Source organism: Schistocerca americana, chromosome 2 (genome assembly GCF_021461395.2).
Source record: "Schistocerca americana isolate TAMUIC-IGC-003095 chromosome 2, iqSchAmer2.1, whole genome shotgun sequence".
NCBI lineage: Eukaryota > Metazoa > Arthropoda > Insecta > Orthoptera > Acrididae > Schistocerca > Schistocerca americana.
Genome location: NC_060120.1, coordinates 744,365,821 through 744,386,073, shown reverse-complemented (window position 1 = coordinate 744,386,073; position 20,253 = coordinate 744,365,821). Strand labels below are relative to the sequence as shown.

Below are 20,253 nucleotides of genomic sequence, written 5' to 3'. Positions count from 1 at the left end.
TTTGAAAACCTGGAAGGAGCTTACGGGCGCTCAACAACGAGTTTATCAGTGCTGGGAAACCTCTGGATGAAACACGTGCGTGGAAGGTTGCATTAAGCGGATCTCTCACGGGGCGAGCGGCCTGAGGTGTTGCCCTGTCTTATATGAAAACAGTGGTTTCGACATAATTGCGCTCTTCCAAAGCTGGAATAGCACGCTGTATAAGGAGGTCTCGATAACGTGCAGACGTCACCGTACACGTCTTCGAAGAAGAACGGACCCAGACTAAAGGTGCTTGTGAATCCACACCACAGCGTCACTTACGGTGAGTACAATACCTCTTCGCGGACAACAATCGATTTAACAGTACCCAAAATTCGGCAGTTCTGTGTATTCAATGCCTCCTGTAGTGTTAAATTTGCCACGTCACTCCATAGACTATTGCCCAGCCACATACCGTCCACTTCTGTCGGTACCAGAAACCAAAGAGCAAATTCAGAACATTGCTGCGGATCATGAGGTTTCAGATGCTCCACCGTCTGGATGCTGTACGGGTACCAGTGTAAAATAGACCGCTAAATTGTCCGTACTGTTGACCATGGGATGGACAATTCTCGTGTCACTGCACTAACACTATCTGGGATTTGCTGCACGGCCAGTTACAGCAAAAGCAATCTCCAAGATTACTTACTCCGTATCTTCCAGGTGCCACATCAAGCTAACCCGTTCCCCGAATTTCGCCATCATCGTAACATTTAATGATATCGTGTCTCTCCTTACACCTTTCAGTCGGTGATACTCTGAGTACAGCGCCGTAACTACAGCCGCTCACATAAAACAGTTTCACTAACAGTGCACGGTCTCCCTTCTTGATAGCCACACTGTTTGTTCACATCATGATGTCAATTGACAGTGTGGATGGTATCCTGTCACACAGTCTTAAGCGCCAGATTTTCACTTGGTGGCCAAAATTGGAACTAATTTTTCTCCAGAATAAATCGGTCCCGCATTTACGGATTAGAATGTCTACCAAGTTTCGCTGCCTTGCGAGAATTCCAGCCAACACTGGACCTCAGTGACTAGCTGCACTTGATTACTATCCGTTATATGTCATTAATGGAATTTCTCTGATATGTACGATACTGTTGTGCTGGTTGGTCTAAGGACAAATAAATATAGAATAAATAAATTATCACCTTTCAACCTATTCTAGACCTCGGGCTATGCAATAGAACGGTGTTACCACGACCAAATCGACCGACTGTACAAGAACAGCACATCGTGTACTCACACATTACCTATTAATCACATGGGTTAGTAGAGCGTACTTCACTGATGCGGTATAGATATTTTTTATTTTGTGTAAATTCACTTACAGCTCGAGTACCTCGTTTTGATGTTGCGGAACGTCAAATGGAAGTACAGGACGTGTTTCGTCTGACGCTTCGCCACGGCGAGTGTAACATGTCAAACATTCAGTCCCCACTGCTAGCGCCCCAGTCCGTTAATATTAAACATCTGGAGAAACTAGGTATCTCACTGACACCTCAATTGCTCCAAAAAGCTTTTTCTAAGAAAAAGATCAGCAGTACCCTCATAGCGAGCCAAGTATAGATGGGGGCCGTCGCCAGTCACGATGGCGTTTTTGTGTTCTGCTCATAGGTTGAGAGGTCTCAGTTTCGCGTGGCCAATGAGAGATGAGAAAAGATGCAATGAATCTGTAGCGCAGAGTTCGAAACACGTGGGGGGCGGGGGAGCGGGGGGGGGGCGGCTTTCCAGAAAGTAACAGACGTTTGGACCTATCACAGCGGTGGGCGGGGCTACAGCCGCTATCTTGATGCCACAACGCTCCTACACTCAGTATTCATCCAGCGTTGGTAGCCTGTGGTTTGTGTGTCTCTACCACTTGGCTTGCAGTGACGTGTTAAAATGTACGTTGCATTAAAAAATCCCGTCATTTGTGAGATGCGTTCTGTGATTGAAAACTAATTGAAATTTATCGCGACCTATGTGATGTGTACGGAAAACGAATAATGAGTGAAAGCCGAGTCAGAAAGTGGCGCATTAATTTTAAAAATGGCCATATCAATGTCCACTATGAGGACCGTAGTGGTAGTAGGCTAGACTTGTTACTGACTAACTACTGACGAAAATCAACGACAAAATTCGTGAAAATCGTCGTTCCGACTACGCAGTTTTTGCAACATTTTCCCCAAATTTCACTGAATCTGCTGTATGAAATTCGGGCGGAGAAGCTTGCTTACCACAGATTTGGTGCTAAGTGAGTTCCCAAAAACCTAACGCAAGACCACGAAAAACAGACCAGCTACAGCAATGTCCTTCATCGAAGATTACGACAAAAATGGTAACAATGGATCGTGTCGTAACTGGGGACGAGACTTGGGTGAAGCACGTCAATCGCAAAACAAAAAGGTAACAAAATATGGTAACAAATGATAACAATGGATTGTATCGTAACTGCGGACGAGACTTCGGTGAAGCATATCAATAGTGAAACAAAAAGGTAGTTCTCCCTAGAAACCAACGAAGTGTTTGCAAATGCTGTGAGCAAGAAGGATCGTTGATTTCCTTGAACGTGGCACAACAATTAACTCAGAGAGGTATTGTCAAACATCGACAAATTTAAGGAAGGCGATGCAAAACAAGCGTCGGGGAAAACTTATTGCAAAAGTTTTGTTTGTTTCACGACAACGCACGCCCACACACGGTCAATCGTACCCGCTCGCTGCACAACGCTTTGATACTGGCTCATAACTGCATGTCGGTACAAACCGGTAGTTGCAATCGCAGCCGGCAGATTTCTACAGAGACAATATTAAAAAACTTGTGCCACGGTATGATAAGTGCCTCAGTTGGAATGACGATTTCGTAGAAAAATAGTTTCAGAGTGTATCTTTAAACTGTATATGATAAAATGTGATTTTTCCGCATTGTTAATTTTTTATTTTAAAACGTATGTTGCTTTCGGAATAGACCTCGTAATTTTCTTCCTCGCTATTTTCAGGAATGTTTGATTGTTTCTTCTGGTATGTCACGATTTCCAATGTTTTACTATGCTGAAGTGAGAATGTAACAACTACCTCGTACCTTGCTTCGAAACACGTCATCTCTCCCCTGCTATCTCATTGGCTGCGTAGAACCAGTAGCTGACCACCCCTTTGATTTTTCGTCCCATCACACGGCGAGCGCTGAGAACATTGCTGCGCAAAACACCTAAGTACAGCCCTGACAGAGACTTTTTTACCGATCTGGTCGGATTAGGTTCATGGAAAATGTCTCCCATGAAATTGATATCACCGGCTTTCGACAAATGTTAGGCATAATTTCTAAAAGTAAACCAAAACAAAAACTTCAATCACACGACCTGGCCGAGTCGTTTCGTTCAGCCATAATCTATCGCTCACTATTATTTCTAGAGTTTACAAACAACAACCACCAAACCACAACATACCTCTGGGCGAAATCACAATACTCTCTTACAACATTAAGGTTCAAATGGTTCAAATGGCTCTGAGCACTATGGGACTCAACATCTTAGGTCATAAGTCCCCTAGAACTTAGAACTACTTAAACCTAACTAACCTAAGGACATCACACACACCCATGCCCGAGGCAGGATTCGAACCTGCGACCGTAGCAGTCCCGCGGTTCCGGACTGCAGCGCCAGAACCGCTAGACCACCGCGGCCGGCACAACATTAAGGACTGCGGAAGCTTAACGTCCCTCCACAATCCCCCAGGACAACATATCACCCTCCGCTACATGCCGAGAGGTGGTGGTGATGATGATGATGATGATGATGATTTTGTGGGGCGCTCAACTGCATGGTCAACAGCGCCCGTACACATTCCCAATCGTTACACAGTCCAGTCTAGCCACTTTCATGAATGATGATGGACTGATGAGGGTAACGCAAACACCCAGTCCCCGGGCAGAGAAAATCCCCCACCCCGTGATGTGGCGTTCGGAATATAGCCGTGCAGGGTGTTTCAGAAGTGATGGTCAATATTCAGGAATATGACAGGACTGATCATTCGAAACCAAAAAGTCAAGTAAACATTGGCTCTAAAACACATATCTATTAGCAATTCTTGGTCGTCGATACTGTGAAAGAAATCTCTTTTACTGCAAGCTCTTTGCTTTCCATATTTGGGAAGTGATAATATGGACTGACAGAAGAAAAAAAATGTCCAATAAACATCTGCTCTAAAATGCAAACCTTAAGAGCTACGCGCACATGTTCATCTTCGCTACTTTGAAGCAACTCCTCTAATGAAGTACTCATAACTTGCGTGCATTGTAGAGCACATGTTTACTGGATTTTTTGTCCATATTATCACTTCCCAAAATATGGGAAGCAAAGACCTTTCAGAAGAAGAGATTTATTTCACAATATCGAAGATCAAGAATTGCTCAAAACTCTTAAGGTATGTGTTTTAGGACCCATGTTTAATTGACTTTTTTTGTTTCGGATGATCATAACTGCAATATTCCGGAACATTGACCATCGCTTCTGAAACACCCTGTAGATCTCAGGTAAATCACACTGCTAAATCGCGAATCTAGAGCAACTCCAAAAAATTGTTTAGGGTTGAATCTTTGAACTAACGAGCTCTGGCCTCATGAACGAGAATCCCGATGATTTTGTCACCTATTCCTAACTGCACTTTCCTTCTGAATGCTGTCTTCTAGAAAGTTCTCCCGTTACTATTATTTACATTCTCAAGTTTCCACCGAAATCACGAGACACCCTGTGCTATTTGAGCCAGACCACAAAATCTAGCGAGAGAACTCTATCCTACTTCGAGAAAGTTGGGACCGTGCAGCAGCGGTGTTTCGCACTACACTTAAGGCATTTACATATGCATTACATTGCTACTCTGCAATTTACACTTAACTGCCTAGCAGAGAGTTCATTGAACCATCTTCCAATTATTTCACCACAACTGCACTCTCGAACAGCGCGTGGGAGAAAATGAATACTTAAATGTTTCCGTGCCAATTCTGATTTATCTTATTACGATGTCATTCCTTCCTATGTAGATTGGCGTCAACAAAAGATTTTCGCATTCGATGTGGAAAGCTGGAGATTGAAATTTCATGAAAAAACCTCGCCGCATATTTACACCTTTGTTTTAATGATTGCCACCCCAGATCGCGTATCATTCATGACACTCTTTCCCCTATTTCGCCATAATATGAGTAGTCCTCCTTTGGACTTGCTCGATGTTATCTGTCAATTCTATCTTGTAAGGATCCCACATCGCACAGCAATACTGTAGCAAAGGTTGATTGATTCGGGAGAGGGGACCAAACAGGAAGTTTATCGGTCCCTTCAGATTGGAGAAGGATGGGGAGGGAAGTCTGCCGTGCCCTTTCATAGGAACCATCCCGGAATTTGCCTGAAACGATTTAGGGAAATCACGGAAAACCCAAATCAGGACGGCCGGACGCGGGTTTGAACAGTCGTCCTCCCGAATGCGAGTCCAGTGTGCTAACCACTGCGCCACCTCGCTCGGCTCTAGCAGAGGACGCGCAAGTGGTCTCTTTAGTAGACCTGTTGCATCTTTTAAGCCAGTAAAACGCAGTCAGTCTGCCTTCCCCACAACGTTATCTGACTGTTCCAACATCGTCATTTAAATCCTAGGTATTTATTTCAATTGCCAGCCTTTAGAGTTGTGTGATTTATCGTGCAATCTAAATTTAACGCATTTCTTTTTAGTCCTCTTGTGAATGACCGCGCACTTCTCATTATTTAGTGTCAATTGCCACCTTTCGCACCATGCAGCTATCTTGTCTGTATCATAGTGCAGTTGGGTGTGATTATCTGATGACTTTACTAGACGGTAAATGATAGCATTATCTGCAAACTGTGTATCATAGCTGCTCAGACTGTCTCCAAAACCAAATATGTAAATTATGAACAGAAAAGGGGCTATAACACTTTCTTGTGGTAACGCCAGATATCACTTCTGTTTCGCTCGATGACTCTCCGTCAGTTACTACGAATTGTGACCTTTCTGATAGAATTACGAATCCATTTGCACAACTGAAACGGTACGCCGTAGCATGCAATTTCATTAGAAGTCGCTTGTGTGGAAAACTGTCAAAAGCCTTCTGGAAATTTAGGAATATGGAATAAATTTAAGATCCCCTGCTGCTAGCACTCATTATTTCGTGAGAATAAAGAGCTAATTGTGTTTCACAAGAACGATGTGATCTAAATACGTACTGACTGCGTGTCAACAAATCTTAGTACATAATGGTCGACTACAGTATATGTTCCAAAATTCTACTGCAAATCGACGATAGTGATATGGGTCTGTATTTCAGCGGATTACTCTTATTTCCTTTCTTGAGTATTGGCATGACATGTGCAACTTTCTATTCTTTAGGTTTGGATTTTGTGATCAAGGAGCAATTTTATACGATCGCTAAATATGGAAACATGTAAACTCTGCCGGCCGGATTGGCCGAGCGGTTCTAGGCGCTACAGTCTGGAACCGCGCGACCGCTACGGTCGCAGGTTCGAATCCTGCCTCGGGCATGGGTGTGTGTGATGTCCTTAGGTTAGTTAGGTTTAAGTAGTTCTAAGTTCTCTGTGACTGATGACCTGAGATGTTAAGTCCCATGGTGCTCAGAGCCATTTGAACCATTTTTGTAAACTCTCTATTCGAGCTAACGTCCTTTTATTGCTATCGGAGCATCTTCCCTACAGGCTAAGGCCTGTAACTCGTCCAGCGATACACTTTTGAATCATAATTTCGGTCTTCCAACCCATTACTAAAAATGATCACTCTATGGCAAACAATTACGATATTAATGGTTTGTCATTTATTTGTCTTACTTTTAGACACTGTCCACATTTTTTGCAGCCCCGTATTAGTACTCACAACAGCGGGTATCATTGATAAGCACCGTGGACAACTATCGTAATAAGAGAACACGGTACGCAACACAAACAGAAAAACACATAAAATGCTACACCGGGATTGGAATCTGCACTCGGATGCCTACCAGCAACTAGTCGTAAAGCACAGTAGCGGACTTACATTACTGTATTTGATAGGTTTATCGTAGAACAGACGAAATACTGCTCTATCACATGCGAAGCGTGTTTTAACCAAAGCATTCGATACCGCCTCGGCAACTCCCGGCAAAAATGTCATCTTTCAACCTAATCTAGACCCCCTAGTTACAGTATAGTGCCACTAGAACCTACTTTCCAAACAACATATACACGCTAGAAATACGGTCAGTGTTCTGTTCTTTGTGTGTTGGCGAACGTTTGACGGCACACACCACATTATCATGTTACGAGACGAAGGTAATGTACGGTATCGGTAAGCTCAGTTGACGACTGGGTTTTTCCCTTGCAACATGATACATCCAAGGAAAGAAAATGTGCAACGTACTAGGACATGCGATTCTGCAGTTCATTAAAAGAAAGACAATATCGTGAAACATACACGCAATGAAAAACTTCAGCGCCCTTTTTGCAACTGTCGCAAATCATGTACAGTTCATAGCATACGTCCAAATTCTTGTTTAAATAACGTTGATGAACATATGCTTAATTAACCTTCAAGTACGCTCTAACTGTTAATGAAGTGAAACGACACCCCGTGGAGTGATACAACTGAAAGCGGTGACCTGTAATGTAGATGAAGACAGTTTCTTGTAACTATAGTCAAATTCGTTCAAGGAACCTTACTTAATTCGCTTTTACTATTCCGACATACACACACAAATTAAGGGGAATAGCTATAAAACACTGCATTCTAAGAACACTCAGCCACACCATTCTCCTGACACTTCTTAAAATTATATTGTGCCTCGTTAATAAACTTATGTCAGACACTGCCACATACATATGAGCAACGCCTGTCGGTAGTACTGTATAGCTGAATGGGTGCCTGTTCAGCCCTGTATGTGGCCAGAAGCATTCTCTGCCTTCAGAAGTAGTGATCGAGTTATCTAGCGCCTTCAAGAAATATTAAAGACGCTAATGGCCGGTTTTGTAGCCAGCTTCTTATGTCAATCGCTTACTAATCCAGATGAGCTGCCTTATTGCCAGGATGTCTACTTCGTGTTTCACTGTATTTTTGTTCATTTCCATCATTTGCAGTGAACTTACCCAGACAAACCACCTTTTAAACTACACCCTATGCTAAAAAAACCTGAACACCAGAAAACATTTTTATGGATGCTTGTACAGTCTATGTAGCCGTTATTGCAGGTTGGTGCCTGGTTCCTTGCAGATGCCCCCTAGCTAAAGTTAATTTCCTTTTAATCTAAGCGCCAGTTGCTATCTTTGAAATTGAAATCTGTACAATTAAAGTGTTTGTGAATTCAGATTGTAAATGAAAGTGACAAATATACTTCAATTCTTATCGCATTGAAAGTAAATGCGTGACAACATGGAGGATATACTGATCTCGAGATCACAATCTTATGCCAGTTCCAGAAATTTGTTGTGTTCTATTATAGTTGCTATGCTCTTCTATTTCAAAATACTTATCAAATTAATATGCAATCAATGCATATCAACAAAGACAGAGGAGTTCCTGTTTCGGAAACAGACCAGCTGAAATCAAGTGTGTTGTCAAGGTAAGTGTGTAATGCGACGGTAGGACGTAACAAATGACCATCTCTGTAACACTGTTTCGGACAGAAAGCGTTTGGCGTCTGAGCACTGTAAACCTTTCCTAATAACCAGTAACACAAATATCCGATTCCCGCTTCATTTGCGGATTTGACATCCTTTGTCCGAGGAAGACGAGATGGGAAATGATCGTTATCTGAACTTCCCATAGGGAACAAAGCTTTCATATCTTTCTCACAGTCTCCTCCAGCTTCCCGTGAGACGGCTTTTTATGTCAGTTGGCCTACATCACACGGACAACAAACTACGTGTGTCCCGAAGTTGACGAGACAGCGCTGTAAGACCATCAATGTCAGCGTCGCAGAGAGCCGTTTAAAGCACACCTTTCTTCCTTAATAAAATGGTTCAAATGGCTCTGAGCACTATGCGACTTAACTTCTGAGGTCATCAGTCGCCTAGAACTTAGAACTAATTAAACCTAACTAACCTAAGGACATCACACACATCCATGCCCGAGGTAGGATTCGAACCTGCGACCGTAGCGGTCGCTCGGCTCCAGACTGTAGCGCCTAGAACCGCACGGCCACTCCGGCCGGCTCTTCCTTAATAGAGTAAGCCAACCAAATACCTGCCGAAAACTATATGTTGGGGTAAAATCGGTTAATTTATCCTCGGCTTTAGGACAGTTACTAACTGGGGGAACACGTCGATAGACTCTTAACAATTTGCGCGCTAGTGATATGTTTCTTTTTTGTGCTCTGGACTCGTATCAAGGATTCGACATGTCAACGTGTCGTGTATGATAAAACTAATCTAGCACCACTACCTCAGTATTTCATATACGGACGTATTTAGGAAAAAAACATTCAGTGTTGAATGGTTCTGTCAGTCAAACTCTAATATTTATTTACCATGTTCTGTGGTACCACACGGACCAAAGGCACTTTATTAGGGAACGAGTCAGTACATAATTTATAGGATGTTTATTAGAACATTTATAATGAAAATAATTACTAAAACACGAGGAAATTGTAAGAATATAGGAATAATTAGCATATTACAGAGTAAAGTGCTGAACGATCGCGAGGAATTAGGGTACAGAATAGGAGGAAACCATTCAGCTGCGATGTGAATACTTTGCGTTTAGCGTTTTTTTTTTGTTTTGGTCCTATTGGAAGCCAGTTGATAATGCAACCTACCGAATAGTGCGCGCCGTTTCGTACATTGCTTAATGAAGGGTTCTCCAAGTGCATATCGTTGTTCCGTCTAGTTTTCATTGAATGAATGTTGCAGTTTCTGCGAATTACTAAAAATTGTCAACAGTAAATCCATTGATATATATTTACATAGATCGTAGATAGTACCGAAGCACCTGAACAATGGTTTACGTTTGAATTCGCAAACTGACTATGCGTTTACTGTTACATTCACGATAGTTCTTTTAGTAAGGAGTAACATATTCTCAGAATACGCTGTCAGGTTAAAGTGTCAATGTTTACATTTTTAACGTGACGTTATTACAAGTAGCAAGCACCGCAATGCCAACGTTTTTCTATCAACAATATTTTCGTTTGCAGGTAATTAACTAGTAATTAGAGGCCTATAACATACGCGGAGTGAAATGACGGTCTCGAGTCGCACTTACTTCACGAGAAAGAAATACTGTGGAACGAAGCATTTTCAAACATTTTGTTACTTACCGCAGCCGCTGCATTCGAAGGTGTATTGTTTTCGGCGTCGTTGTCGGAGCACTTAGAACTGTTTTATTGCATGTTAGAAGTCACTGTGGATTGCAGGAAATTCACTGTATGCGGAAATCGCTAGCGTAGCGTGCGTTCGGGAGCGCGGTCGGACGGACGCGACGCGAGCATAGATTCGTGACGGTAAACAAACACGGCGGAGGTGAGCTGAAGGAACGAAGACCAGACGGCGGTGAGCGGCGTCCGCGACTGCTGCTCATCCTGGCGGCTGCCAACGAACATACCTGCGCGCCTTGCCGCGCTCGCTATGCGCATGCGCAGTGCTGCGAGGGCAGCCCCCCCACACTAGCGCATCTGCCAATCTTCCCTCCAGGTACAGTCAGACATGGGCGGGCTGGCTGCCATCCCTTACCAGAACCTTTTACCAACTCTTCTCTTTAAATTCCCATCTCTCGTCACTCACACTGAACACCTCCTAATAACCTACACCCCTCGCAGACTCGAACAGGCTTGTTGTGACCCCTCTCCTTTCCAGTGCTAGTGCGCTGCCACGCCTCTATCTACACACCCCACAATCCCTCCACCTGCACACCCTCATGTCCACTCCCAAAGAAATTTCAACGGTTTCCCTCTTCCAGACCTCGAACTCCGCCTCAACATTTACCCGTCCTACCAAGTCTGAATCCATCCCGCCCTATTCACCTCCTCTTGCAATGCCACAGCTCCTACTTTTTCCTTTCTTTGTCTCTCCTCCCCCCACCCCATTTTCCTTTCAGATCTGTATATCCCAATATCAGGCACCCCTCTCTCCTTGTCCCCAGCAGCCACCTCCGTCACGTCACCACCTCTTACAGCCTTCAGACCTCTTCGTCACCACTCTCCTATCACCCTCCATACCCATCCTTATTTTCATTTATAATCTAGCTTCCCAGGGCAGCTCCTTTCCCCGTTTTAGCGGAAGTGTATGGTGCTTCGTTTTGTTTAATGCCCAGTGTATCTTCTGTCACATTCAATTTTTTTTCAAGTGTTTAGTGTTCTTCAAGTATTCCTCAAGTGTTTTTTTTCACTGTGCGGTCTGTTCTCATTTGTATCACTGTTTTTAAACAATCAATGAAAACAGCATTATATTACTTGTATTCTCCCATTAACATCATCTCTTAAAATAATTTTAAATTCATAATACATATGTCAACTTGTGTTTTTCTATTTTAGAAACTAAGTTAGAGACAATTTCTACTAGCTGAAGAGCAGGATTTTCGCACTGCGACTACCCCACACCCGCCCCTACGGGGTGAGGGGGGAGGACGAAATAACAATAAAGGAAAAAAAGAGTTGACTTCCAAGTGGTGCAAGTCGCAAAAATTGAAAAATGGGCTGACACTTCTTATTATTACTAGACAGGCAGATCTTTGTACCTGACTTGTGGCTTGGGTCCTAGCTCAATTCTTCGCTCACAGTGAACGAAACTGCTGAGCGCCGCCGGCCGGAGTGGTTGAGCGGTTCTAGGCGCTACAGAGTCTGGAACGCGCGACAGCTAAGGTTAGTTAGGTTTAAAGTAGTTCTAAGTTCCTTTTTTTTTTTTTTTTTTTTGGCTGAGCGCGTCGGCAGTGAAGTGGTGTACGTCCAAGTGCTCATGGCTGCCAGGTATGCTCCCAACACCTCATAGCGAATAAGTTTGTGGTTACGAAATGAAATGCTCAGATTTTCTGATAAAGACGTTCAAGAAAGTCTCACAACGAGGAAGAAATTGTTGCAAGGTGGGGTAGCTTCAGAAATATGGAAGTCAACTTCGCTTTTTTAAATGGAATGCTGTACTTTGGTACTTATTTTGTGTTAGCGGCCATCGAGACGAATCCAATGATGTGTAACAGTAAGGTCTTTGAAGGTCAACGAAGGTCACAAAGTTGGCATGACCGTCCATTTACAGAAGGTGTTCGAAGTGATGACCATTGGTATCAATGCAGTGCTACAATCTTCTTACCACGGATTGAATGGTATTCCTTATCACATCGGCACTTATCGAAGCACATGCTCTGACAATTCTCTCTCGCATATCTTCAGGTGTATTTGGTACGTCTTTATAAACAATGTCTTCTACGAATCCCAACAAGAAAATATCCAGAGGTGTCAAGTCTGGCGAACGAGCCGACCACGACACATCTCCTCCCGCGTCCAATCCAACGATTTGGGAATTGTCTCTGAAACTCATTTCTAGCCATCAGCGAAAAATGTGCCGGACACCCATCGTGTTGATATCACATTTTGCTCCTTATTCCTAAAGGTATTTCTTCCAATAACAAATCTAATGTTTCTTGCAGGAATGTGGTGTACTTTCTACCATTAAGTTTCCCTTCGATGAAATAGGGGGCTATAATTCTGTCTTCCAGAATCCCACACCATACATTCACCGGCCACGGTTTTTTGTGTGCAACTTGTCGTAGCCAACATGGATTTTCTGTTGCCCAGTAATGCATGTTATGCAAATCAACATTTCCATGGTTTGTGAATGTAGCCTAGTCAGTAAACAACATCACATTAATAAATGTGTCATCCCTCTGAATCTGAAATTGAGCCCAACGACAAAATTCAATGCGACGCGTACAATCTGTAACAGTTAATTCTTCGTGGAGACTGGTATGGTAAGGATGATATTTATGGCTATGCAGAACACGAGCAACATTACCCTGGCGCATGCCAGCTTTCCTTGCGATTTGACGCGAACTAACACAAGGATCTCGAACCCCTCCCGCCCCAGGTTCGAGTCCTCCCTCGGGCATGTGTGTGTGTATGTGTGTGTGTGTGTGTGTGTGTGTGTGTGTGTGTGCGTGTGTTGTTCTTAGCATAAGTTAGTTTAAAGTAGTGTGTAAGTCTAGGGACCGATGATCTCAACAGTTTGGTCCCTTAGGAATTCACACACATTTGAACATTTGATCTCGAATCACAATGGCAAGAGTACCAATTTCCGTTTCCTCGTTAGTAACTTTCCTTTTCCGGATATGCTTTCGATGCGTTAAAGATCCAGTTGTTCTCAGTTTATTACACACATATTTAAAAGTACGACGTGTATGGTGAGTACGTTGAGGATATATTTCAGCGTATAAGTCTCTAGCTCTCACTGAATTTCGTTGGCATTCTCCGTAAATGAGACTTATTCTTCGAAGGAATACATAATTCATATTCGCTTGATTCGACAATGCTAGTCTTAGCGTTCCTATTAGTGTTGTGTTGCAAAACCGACGAATGGTGTTTACATGTCAATGTCACGTTAGTTGGATACGCCGTATTCGGCGAATATTTACTGTTTGCACGATATATGAGAGAGAATTGTTAGGGCATGTGCTTCGATAAGTGCCGAAGTGATAAGGAATACCATTCAATCCATGATAAGACGATTGCAGCACTGCATTCACTGCATTGATACCACTTCTGTAAATGGACGTTTATGCCACCTTTGTGACCTTCGTTGACCTCCAAAGACCTTACTGTTACACATCATTGGATTTGTCTCGATAGCCGCTATCAGAGAATAAGTACCAAACTATAGCATCCCATTTAAAAAAAAAAAAAAAGCTGACCCTCATATCTCTGACGCGACCCCACCTAGCAACAAAAAACCAACGTCATGTTATGGTGCACGTTATCCCATGCAACATTTGTTCAAGTTTCAGCTCCCATCATACTTTCGGATTTATTCTTGGTGGCAATAGTTAATGACTCAGCCTGTATATGTTCGTAAATAAAGATTTAATGTCAAGGATGAAATCCAGGAGCCTGATTCTTGAAAATGGCGTGCTTCTGGAAACAGGGCTGGACGCCTGTCAATGAGATTTGCTCGGCCTCACTTTCAAACAGCTTCTCCCCATGGAAAATACGCCACAAATGGAAAGAAAAAATATAGCGGATGTACTGAACTTTATACCTCCTGGCCAGCATAATTTCTTTCTAAGTTTACAATGTGGTCGTGGTAACGTTCCAAACAGCGATGTACAATTTGACGAAACCATGGCGAAACCAAGATAAAGACGTTGTACGAATTTTCATTTTGCGTTTATGTCTGGACAATAAATAGGAGTAACAGTTCAGTTTTTTGAGTGTATTGTTAACTTTCATTTAAACACAGTACTTTTCTTCTTTTTCTTGTGCCTTTGTCCCGCATTGGCGCGGGGTTGGCGTGGTTATTAACACACCTGGCATGCTTTGTTTAAGGAGTGGCCGGATGCCCTTCCTGTAGTCCCCCCCCCCCCCCCGCCCCCCCACCCATTACCCTCTGGGAGGGAATATGTGTACCCCTTCTGTCTGCGTGTAGTGTTATTCGCGTGAAAGAGATCGAAAGTTTTCTAAACGTTAGCGAATCGTGTACCTGAGGCGGGACTTGGATACCAGCCTGGTATTCACCTAGTGGGATGTGGGAAACCGCCTAAGAACCACATCCAGGCTAGCCAGCAGACTCGCTATGGACATTAATTCGCCGGGCGGATTCGGTCTGGGATCGGCACATCTCCCCGTCCCGGAAGCGGTGCTTTAACACGCACCACCATTCAGGCTGATATTTAAGATCATTCCCCTTTCCCAGATAATTTGTTTCAAGCTATTGATTTCGAAAGGTTTGCTTTTGAGTTAGTTAAAACCTTTCAACAACAGATTTATACTTAGAAAGTTTGCATTTACAACCTGTTTCCATGCTCTAATTTACTCAAGAAATATAAAGAGTGATCAGAAACAGTCTGAAAAGCTTGTAAGGGTGTTGCAGAGTAGATTGTGCTGAGAAATAACTATTAAGAAAAAAAATTGAAACGTTGCGCCGTTTCCGGGTTAATTAGCATTGAAGTTAGCCAATCAGGCAGATGCGCGCGAAGATTCAAGAGGACCGCCACATACAATTACTGTCAGTTGTTGTTCTAGCGTAGATGATATTTCACGTCCTGCTCAGCTTTTGACTCAGATTCGATCCTTATTACCGTCCCATGTCCAATTTTTGTATCGCTCTCTTGTTCGGTTTTAGGCAACCAAACGAAGAAACCGTTTGGCGACTCCGTCTCTGGTAGTCTCTTGAAACTGCACGTGCAAAGGCCTGGTCGGCTAACTTCAATGCTAGTTAAATCGGAAATGACGCAACGTATCGATTTTTTCTTAACAATTATAACTCAGCACAACCTACCTTGCAACATCCTTACAGGCTTTTCAGACTGTTTCTGACCACCCTGCATAATTATGATCTGAAAACTTTAAATCTGCTCTCATGAGAAAGTTGAATTCTGGACATATACAGCCCACCGATATGTGTCAACAGTCAGAGAAGAAAAGTTTGGGCTCTGGTGACATGTAGTTACATATGTGTAAATACTGAACCTAAGAGTTATCTTAGCACATAGACTGAAGGAAGGCAAAACTATATTATTAGCATTTGTAGATTGACAAAAGCTTTTTGACCATGATCGTTGGAATGCACTCTTTCAAATTCTGATGGTAGCAGGGGTAAAATTCATGGTGTGAAAGATAATCTACAACCAGAATGCAGATATAAATGTCGAAGGACATGAAAGGAATGCAGTAAGAGAAGTTAGTAAGACAGGGTTATTCAACCTGAACACTGAGCAAGCTTCGAAGAAAACCAGCGAGAAATTTGGAAAGAGAAAGTTCAGAGAGAGAAATAAAAACTTTGACTTTGCCGATTAGATTGTAGTTTTGTCAGAGGCTGCAAGATACTTGGAAAAGCAATTTAACGGAATGGATAATGTCTTGAGAAGAGGTTATACGATGAACGTCAACAAATTTAAAACAAGAGTAATGGAATGTAGTTGACGTAAATTAGGTGATGCCGAGAGAATAAAATTAGTAAACGAGACACTAAACGTAGTCAATAAGTTTTGCTGTTTAGGCAGCAAAATTATTAATAAAAGCAAATGTAGACAGGATATAACATAGAGACTGTCATGAAGAGTGCTTTTCTGGAAAAGACTATTTGTATTAATATCGAATAAAAAATTGAGTATTGCGAAGTCTTTCCTGAAGTGTAGCCTTGTACAGAAGTGGAACGTGGACAGTAAACAACAGACTAGAATGAAATAGAGTATTTTGAAATTGAAGAATGTTGAAGACAGACTGGTAGGTCGAATTAGTAGTGGGGAGGTACTGAATCAGAATGAGATAAAAGTTAATTTATGCCATCTCCTGATTAAAAGAAGAGATCGGTTGTAGGAAACGTCCGGTGGTACCAAGAATCGTCGGTTTTGTAATGGGCATGTGTCTATGGGTAGGAGTAAATACTATAGAGGCAGACCAAGGATTGACTGTAGTAAACAGGTTCAAATAGGTGTAGGTTGCATTAGTTATGCATAGATGAGGAGGCTTTCCCGAGAGAGATTTGCTTGGAGAACAACAGAAAACCAGTCTTCGGACTGGAGACCACAACAACAACAACAACAACAACATATCAACGAAAGTAAAACAAGTTTAATGAAATGTAGCCGAAACATCAGGCAGTGCTGAGGGAATTACATTAGGAAATGAAAAGCTAAAAGCAGTAAATGAGTCTTATTATTTGTACATTAAAATAAATGACTACGGCCGGAGTAGAAAAGATATAAAATGCATAGCTGCACTACCAAGGAAAGCATTTCCGAAAAAGAGGAATTTGTTAACATGGAATATAAATTGAAGTGGTATTAAGTTATTTCTGATTCTTTTTCCTTTATTTTCTTTGAAAGAAATTTCTGCCATTTGACTGTAGGTTTGTGCTCATTTATTTCACGCAATCATGATTTACCCTTTGTAGCCATTTTCAAGTGCAATTTGAAATCTCAAAAACATCTGCCTAAATGACATGTCATCATGGAACTAACACATATCTTGTTATCGAGGAAATAACTTCTATCTGGCCTATAAGACCTGGCGTCATATTAAGGGATATGAGTATATATCAGAGACACATAACTGGCTGAAACTGTGCATAGCAAATTAACGAACTATAATGCATATTTATTAATCAATATATTGCTGTGACCTGCATATGTCATGTCTATACATGGTTTAAATGTCGGAGGTATTCTTAAAATGTTGAATGGCTGGTGCAGTACTTCCACGCTCTTGTATAATAACTATAGACATGCATATTCAAATACAGAGATATGTAAAAACTCAGAATACAGCCCTGCGGTCGGAATCACCTATATAAAACGAGTGTCTGGCGCAGTTTTTAAATCGGTTACTGCTGCTCGTACAATGGCAGCTATCAAGATTTAAGTGAGTTTGAACGTGGTGTTATAGTCGGCGCACGAGCGATGGGACACAGCACCTCCGAGGTAGCGATGAAGTGGGGATTCTCCCGTACGATCGTTTCACGAGTGTACCGTGAAACCCGTAAAACATCAAATCTCCGACATCGCTGCGGCCTTAAAAAGATCCTGCAGGAACGGAACCAACGACGACTAAAGAGAATAATTCAAAATGACAGAAGTGCAACCCTTTCGCAAATTGCTGCAGATTTCAATGCTGGGCTATCAACAAGTGTCAGCGTGCGAACCATTCAACGAAACCTCATCGAGATGGGCTTTCGGACCTGGAGGCCCACTCGTGTACCCTTGATGACTGCACGACACAAAGCTTTACGCCTCGCCTGGGCTCGTCAACACCGACATTGTACTATTGATGACTGGAAACATGTTTCTTGGTATCGAGCGAATGGCCGTGTATGGGTATGTAGACAGCCTCATGAATCCATGGACCCTGCATTGAAAGAGGATCACTGTTAATGAAGTAAAAGATCCACGCAGTGGACACCAAATGAAAAAGCTACTCCTTACGTTTCTGATCTAGGCTGCCATAAAAATGCGAAGGAACTGTTAATCAGAACTCAGGGAGAAGTTGTAGTCTAATTCACAATCTATTTATTGATCTTAAACAAGACAAGACAACAAAATTATTAAAGAAACATCATACAAAAAATATTTATTTAACAAAAGCCTTACTAAAATGGGATCTGTGGTGGACAAAGTGATCTGCTGGCGATCGACACACGACACTAACCAGAACACTACTCGCTCTATCTCACTTCATACATGTGAATCCAGGTGATGGCATCAAACTACGCCACCACAAAGCATCTATATTCTACCATACAAAAAAAAAAAAGGAAAAATATGGTTCGAAAGAACAGGGTGCTGAGAAATAGACATTATAACCCTACGTCGCAGCAGCGAATACTTTACCATCCTACTGGTCAAGGCCGCACACTACGATGCGTTCGGCGACTGAAGTCATGGACGGCGGCAATCTGTTATTAAATGCGCGTTCCCGAAAAATGCAAGAACGTGGTCTCACGTTCGGTTAATTCAGAACACAGGTACTTCCCTAAGAGCCTCTGAAACCCCGACGGATTCCAGTCTGTAGGTGGACCCGTTTGCTGGTCTTCCAAATCAATTTGACTCCATGCCACGACTGTGCGTGTCGGAATACGTCAGATGTTTAGACGGCCAACTCAAGACAAATAAGTACACCCACGCGTCACTCGTTGTGACCCTGATGATATAAGCAGTACCTCTGACGGTTCAGAAAGTGACTGGCACAGGCTCTAAGTCGCACCCTAAAATGGCTCTGAGCACTATGGGACTCAACTGCTGTGGTCATAAGTCCCCTAGAACTTAGAACTACTTAAACCTAACTAACCTAAGGACAGCACACAACACCCAGCCATCACGAGGCAGAGAAAATCCCTGACCCCGCCGGGAATCGAACCCGGGAAAAGTCGCACCCTAGCAAAGGACACAAGTCTCACCGTTTAGGTAGAGACCTGCAGTTCTTTACTAGTGCAGCAGCAGTACAAGAGACTTGTACAAGAGTGACGATCTCCCTTTCTCCCCGTTTCCTCATCAGCTCGGTTCCAAAAGCACATTTCTCTTCTTTGATTTCCCCCATTTTCACACAAGCCAATCACGAGCTGGAGCCCGGCATTCTAAGCTCGGTGAATGGTCTTTGCACTGTAAATCGATTTGACCAATCAGAGACTTACAGTTAATTGTCAGAAAACAGAAAAAAATTCAGCTTTGCAGCCTCTTTCCCACACGTTTGTTGTGTCTTTTGCTAACATAATACAGGGTGGAAGCACAGCCCTCCACAAACAGCTTGTTATCTCCCCTGTTGCGTCCATTTCAAAGTTTGCAAAGAACGGTCATAAACTCGCATTGACAAAACATGTTTTGAAACAGAGTCTGGACGTCTGGGCCCCAGTTTCCCTGTCCCACAGACATTTGCAGAACGTTTACATTTCTTTTGGTGGCTTGCTCGCTAACAAGGCCTACAATGCGCTGTCGGCGACTTTTCGACGCTAGGCCATATGCCTGGACGTCTGGCGCCAAAGCTAATGTGTTTTGCACAATGCGACCACTGCACACGACTGTCTGGAAATGTCTCTTCATCGTTCCCCAGAAAAAACGCGCTTTGTCGCCCCACCAATGCCATGCTTTTACTGCAGTCGTTTAAGTCGGCACCCTGTTTCTTTGAATGCTGGTAAAGCTTACCATATTTCTTTCCCTAGAGCACGCAAACAAGACCATAAAACTGCTGCCCACTATTTCATCACAATGTATGAAGTCAAATCGCCGTAGATCATATTCCCTACACTGATCCAGAATTGAGAGTGCCCTGCAATCTCTCAGCATGTCAGCAGGGGACTTTCAAGCTGGTGGAGGCTCTGTAATGGTGTGGGGCGTGTGTATTTTGGAGTGATATGGGACCCCTGATACATCTAGATGCGACCATGGCAGGTGACAAGGACGTAAGCATCCTGTATGATCGCCTGCATCCATTCATGTCCATTGTGGATTCCAATGATGCAACACCCCACACGTCCCAAATTGCTACAGAGTGGCTCAGGAGCACTCTTCTGAGTTGAAACACTTCCGCTGGCCACCAAACTCCCCAGACATGAACATTATTGAGCATATCTGGGCT

The 20,253-nt window shown here is 42.9% G+C and overlaps 1 protein-coding gene across 1 annotated transcript in view; it reads right to left on the bottom strand.

The window, feature by feature from the left end:
* The window catches only part of LOC124595271 (fat-like cadherin-related tumor suppressor homolog), a 328,958-nt gene extending 318,417 nt beyond the window's left edge, over positions 1–10,541 (bottom strand). The window contains exon 1 of the mRNA XM_047133946.1: positions 10,306–10,541. Coding sequence (XP_046989902.1) covers positions 10,306–10,319 — 14 coding nt within the window. The 5' untranslated portion in view covers positions 10,320–10,541. The remainder of the gene's footprint in view (positions 1–10,305) is intronic.
* Between the last annotated feature and the right edge of the window lie 9,712 nt (positions 10,542–20,253).